We start from the raw sequence: 5,127 nt of genomic DNA, 5'->3' as shown, positions 1-5,127 counted from the left end.
TTATGTTTATTGTTTATTTGTTTGCCTAGTCTTGAGGAGCAGATGTAACTGCTCCTCCTTTTGTGGCCTTGTATGTATTTAAATACCTGTGTAAACTCTGAATAAACATTGAGTTTCAGATTCTCACACCAAGAAGGCTAGTCGTGCTAGTTCTCATTCAGTACCACCCTTCTTGCTTTTGGAATATTCATCATGTCTTTAGTAAGTGTTTCTTGAATCATTTTAGGAGGGTTCTCGAGCACATGCATGCAATCCACCGTCCTGGGTTATGGAAAGTTTCGTCAAAGAATTCGTAGCTCGATTGTACTTCTGTATGAAATGTTAGACATCATACTATATTATTTTGCTTCATCTCCCTCCTATGTTGATGTAGGAGGGTGACTATTCGTTTCAAGTTGCTTCTCTCAACTCAATCCTGGATGGTTTCGAAACTCTTTTCCCTTCTGTATGATATATAGACATCATATTATATTATTTTAGTCATATGTTAGTTACACCAAAGACCAAGTTGAGTCAATTTTTACATAATCGAGAGATCCTTTTGGGTGATCGAATAGGTAATTGATTATCAATTTGAGAATTATAACATAATCAAATGACTATTTTGAGTATTATCTTCTATGAGTTTGAATGATGTCTATATAACTCTTGTCCCGAAAAGGGTGACTCTTGTGACTGTGAGGGACCTCAGGGCAGTTGCATTATGCAACGTTCTATACAATATTCTTTCGAAGATGTTGGTAAACAGGTTGAAAGTGGTCCTTCATCAAGTGATTTCGGTATCTCAAAGTGCATTTTTGCCGAGTCGGTTGATTACTGACAATGTGTTAGTTGCTTCTAAAGTGATTCACTTTTTGAACCCTAAGAGAAAAGGGCGTGATGGGTGGTGTGCGCTGAAGCTAGATATGGCTAAAGCATATGACAAGATGGAATGGTCTTTTTTAGAGACCATTATGCACCGAATGGGTTTTCACCATCGTTGGATTAGTATGATCATGCTATGCGTTACTACTGTTAGATATAAAGTAGGGGTGAATGGTGAGCTTTCTGACCTTATTGTGTCGTCATGTGGTATTCGCCAAGGTGACCCTCTTTCTCCCTATCTATTTATCATTTGTGCGGAAGGACTCTCGTTCCTACTATCACAATTACAAGCTGCTCGGAACCGTGTGATCTCTCCTTGTGTTGTAGCTAGAGGTACACCTGGCATCTCCCACTTGTTTTTTCAGATAACAGCTTATTGTTTTTCAAAGCTATGGTTTAGAGGCTGGAGCTATTAAGAGTTGTCTGGTTGATTATGAAAGGATGTCAGGCCAAACTGTCATCTATAACAAGTCGTGTATCGTATTTAGTCAGAATACCGCGAACACTGTGCGTACGGTTGTGGCTGAAGTTTTTAATGTGAACCAGTCTGCTAATATTGGGCGCTATTTGGGACTGCCCATGGGTATTGGACGAAACAAACGTGAAGTGTTTTCCTATATTGAATCCAAGCTGATTGGTCGGCTGAGTGGTTGGAATAAGAAGATTATTTCAAGAGCCGGGAAGGAAGTCCTTCTGAAAAGTGTTGCGCAAGCCTTACCTACATATTCCATGAAAATTTATTACTTCCTGGTTACGCTTTGTGAGCGGATTAAAAGGGTAATGAACAAATTTTGGTGGGGCACTAGTGGTGGTGGAAGTAATGGCATAGGATGGATGGCCTGGAACAGGATGTGCTCTCAGAAGTGGAAAGGAGGCATTGGTTTTAAAGTACTAAGCCGGTTTAATGTGGCCCTCTTGGCTAAACAAGGATGGAGACTCATGACTAATCCTACATCCCTAGCTGACTCATATAAGGCGAGATACTATCCTCGTGATGACTTTCTTGATGCGAAAATTGGTGTGAACCCGAGTTACTGTTGGAGATCAATACTAGCCAGCCAAGAAGTTCTGCGGAGGGGTTCCTACCGGAGGATTGGTAATGGCCAGGATACGTGTGTTTGGAGGTAGGCTTGGCTTCGAGATGAGACATACCCATATATTCAGACTCCGATCCCTACTCTTAATCAAGATATGAAAGTAAGTGAGCTTATCCACCCTATCTCACACGATTGGAATAGGGAGCTGTTGAACACTCTGTTTGTACCACGTGATGTTGTTTGATCCTTAAAATTCCTGTGAGTGTTCATTTTGATGATAAATGGTGCTGGAGGGGGGGGGGTGATATAAGGGGTGTATATATTCAGTGAAAAATGGGTATAGGGCTTTGTCCACTGTGAATGACAGTAATGGTAAATTGGTAATACACCATGGGGTTCAATTTGGAGCTTAAAAATTCCACCAGCAGTGCAGGACTTTTTGTGGCGTTGCATGAATAATATTCTGCCTGCACTAACTGTTCTGGCTGCCCGTCGAGTTGCCGTTGATGTATTATGCCCTCTTTGTAGGTATCAACCAGAGACTCTAGATCACTTGACGAAGGACTGCGCAACTGTTGTTCCTCTTTGGCAAACCATCCTGACCAGTACTATTTCTGGGATAGGTGATGACTGCATTGCTTGGATGTTTGACACTTTATCGAGGGGGATGTCGTGCTTAAGCTACGAGCTGTAGCAGTCTGATAGAGTATATGGCAAGCAAGAAATGAGATTGTGTGGAATGACAAACCCTAACAGCTGTCGAACGTGATGAATGAGCGAGATCCATCGTAACATTGAGGCTTGGCAGAGTTTGGGGAATGTAACATTAGCGTTGGACACTCCGTCACATTCGTGGCAGGTTGACGACGCGAGGAATGCTGATGCAGTAAAGATCTTTGTGGATGTCGCAGTCTACTTGAACCCTGAGCGTGCATATTATGGTTGCGTGATTTTGAATCCGAATGGTCTCTTTTTGGCAGCTCAGAATGGTGTTCTTCGATGCATGAACGATGTACACTTAGCGGAAGCACTAGTAGTGAAAGAGGCTCTCTCGTGGGTCAAAGACAGAGGTTATACTAAAGTCAAGCTCTACTCGGATTGTCAGACTATTTGTTGCTTGTTAAAACGTTCAGGGACTGATTGGTCGTTGATTGTGTTATTTGTGATTGCAAAGAGTTAGGTCGACACTTTGAAACAGTGTTTTTTGAGTTTGTTCCTAGATCAGTGAATGAGTGCGCTCATGCTTTAGCTAGAGCTACCGATTCACAACCTGGTCCTACTAGTTGGTATTTGTCTATTCCTGCTTGTATTACATATTTGCTTTAATGAAGTTCTTTTGGTTTGTTTTTCAAAAAATATATACTCAATACTTTTTCTTTAAAATAAAAAAATAAAATAAAATCAATCGGAGAGAGATCAGAAATCGTCAAAAAAAAAAATCTAGTTCAAGTGTTAAGCCGCAACTACCTCTCAAGAGCAAGCACACCTATTGTCATCCAACAACACAACAAAAATGAAGCATGAGGTGAACCAAAATAAACACCCTCACACCCTAATAGATTGAATTGAAGTTAAAGCCAACTAAGTACATCCACAACCTTATTATGTTCCTTGAAAACATGCTAACTTTAACTCCATTTGTAACATTCCCTCAAGGAGAGTGACAAAGGTGTTATTTGAGCATAAGGTGATTATCCTTTTGACAGTATATACAATACTATATATATCATTTCTTATCTTATCATTTGTAAACATATTAAATCTTTTATTTGTTTTACTGATACTTCTAAAAAAACAAAAGGATTATTAACTAGTAACAGAAACATTGATTAACTGAAAAAATTAACAAAGAAACTAAAATTAATAATTAAAAACTACAAAAAAAAAAGGACAAAAATATGAATGCATGCATTAACTTAGCTCAGACATGAACATGACAATTGAGGATCAATCGATACTTGATGGTTGAGCCGACCACTACAGTGTTTGACATATATCCTCCGAAGCTTATATACGCCGGGCAGTCAACGTTCAAATGGTACCTACCGGAAACGAAGCTCCCCACTCGCCATCTGATCCGTCCATTTACCCTGATGTTAATCATGGCCGTTCCCACGTTCCGGTCTAGGCTGAGCGCGGCCGCGATGTACGGCGCCACCGGGACGGAGTTACCATAGACGAAGGGCGACCAGACGGCAACTTCCTTGCGGGCTTGGTAGGTAGGCGGGAGGAGGGTGGGGAGGGTGATCTGATGGCCGCGGTAGGCGGCGTAGATGCGGAGGCGGTCGTAGTAGACGCCGATGCGGCCGTTGGTGTTGCGGGAGGAGACGGTTAGCTGAATGCTGGTGGTGAGGAGGGCGGCGGGGACGCCGGCGGTGAGATTGAAGGCGTAGATGGTGGCGTCTTGAAGGACGAAGTGGGGTTTGGAAGGGCGGAGAACGGCCCAGGTGAGGACGACCACTAGGAGGATTAGGATTGCGACGCCGACTACGGCAGCGAGGAGAAGCTTCTGGCGTGAGTGGCTGTGGTGCGGGCACTCATGGGCCGCCATTATTGCTAAATGCCAATGAGGTTATGGCTGATCTCACCTCTTTTCTTATTGAAATTATTTACAGTTCAACTGTAATGGCTGGTGAAGAATAGGATCTGATGAGAGGAATACTTTTAAGAAAGATTTTATTATTGATCAATTCATTGTATTGAAAATACAAAACAATATGTATTTATAAAAATACAAAGAGTTTCAGTCAGAATAAGAATATGATTGGTAAATGATTAATATTACAGAGGGAAAAAGAAAAGGAATTTGGGTGTAGGAATTAAGAAATTTTTATAAATAAAATAATTAACTCATGTTCATTATAAGTTGACATATAAATACTTTTTTTTTTAAAAAAAACTTGACATATAAATACTGAATATTAAAATAATAAGTTATGTTACATAATCTTTATTTTATCACTTTTATTATGTAGGTCTCGAAAAATATATATACATAAAAAGAAATTTAGTGGAAGGAATACAATTTGAAAGTAGAAAATGAAACATAAAGTAATATATTTGTAGTCCCTTCGGGGACATCCGATAAAAAAAAGTAATATATTTGTAAAGTAAAAATCATGCAATGGTAATAAATGGTTCTGATCACAGCATGTGCTGTACTGCAATCAACAACCTCATCAAACAAGTCTTGGATATTGGATCACTCTACCACTGGTAGGCAGAT

At 40.3% G+C, this 5,127-nt stretch overlaps 2 protein-coding genes across 2 annotated transcripts; one reads left to right on the top strand and one right to left on the bottom strand.

Annotated features, from left to right (window-relative positions):
• Positions 1–620: 620 nt before the first annotated feature.
• Positions 621–2,595, top strand: LOC116003958. The gene is made up of 3 exons (XM_031243902.1): positions 621–1,083; positions 1,265–1,988; positions 2,430–2,595. The coding sequence occupies exons 1-3, from the start codon at positions 621–623 to the stop codon at positions 2,593–2,595; spliced, it is 1,353 nt and encodes a 450-aa protein (XP_031099762.1).
• A 1,227-nt stretch (positions 2,596–3,822) lies between these two features.
• LOC116003747 (NDR1/HIN1-like protein 1) lies at positions 3,823–4,452 on the bottom strand. Its single transcript, XM_031243665.1, has one exon. It carries the CDS (start codon positions 4,450–4,452, stop codon positions 3,823–3,825), a length of 630 nt encoding a protein of 209 aa, XP_031099525.1.
• Between the last annotated feature and the right edge of the window lie 675 nt (positions 4,453–5,127).

The sequence above is a fragment of the Ipomoea triloba genome, chromosome 14, assembly GCF_003576645.1.
Source record: "Ipomoea triloba cultivar NCNSP0323 chromosome 14, ASM357664v1".
NCBI classification, from domain to species: domain Eukaryota; kingdom Viridiplantae; phylum Streptophyta; class Magnoliopsida; order Solanales; family Convolvulaceae; genus Ipomoea; species Ipomoea triloba.
Note: the sequence above shows the minus strand (reverse complement) of the source record. Positions and strands in the feature narration are given on the sequence as shown.

Coding starts and splice junctions, on each gene's coding strand:
- LOC116003958 (XM_031243902.1), top strand. CDS start 621: ATGAGTTTGAATGATGTCTATATAACTCTTGTCCCGAAAAGGGTGACT. Junction 1,084..1,264: donor GTCATGTGGTATTCGCCAAG/GTGACCCTCTTT, acceptor GCTATGGTTTAG/AGGCTGGAGCTATTAAGAGT. Junction 1,989..2,429: donor CAGGATACGTGTGTTTGGAG/GTAGGCTTGGCT, acceptor CCCTCTTTGTAG/GTATCAACCAGAGACTCTAG.
- LOC116003747 (XM_031243665.1), bottom strand. CDS start 4,452: ATGGCGGCCCATGAGTGCCCGCACCACAGCCACTCACGCCAGAAGCTT.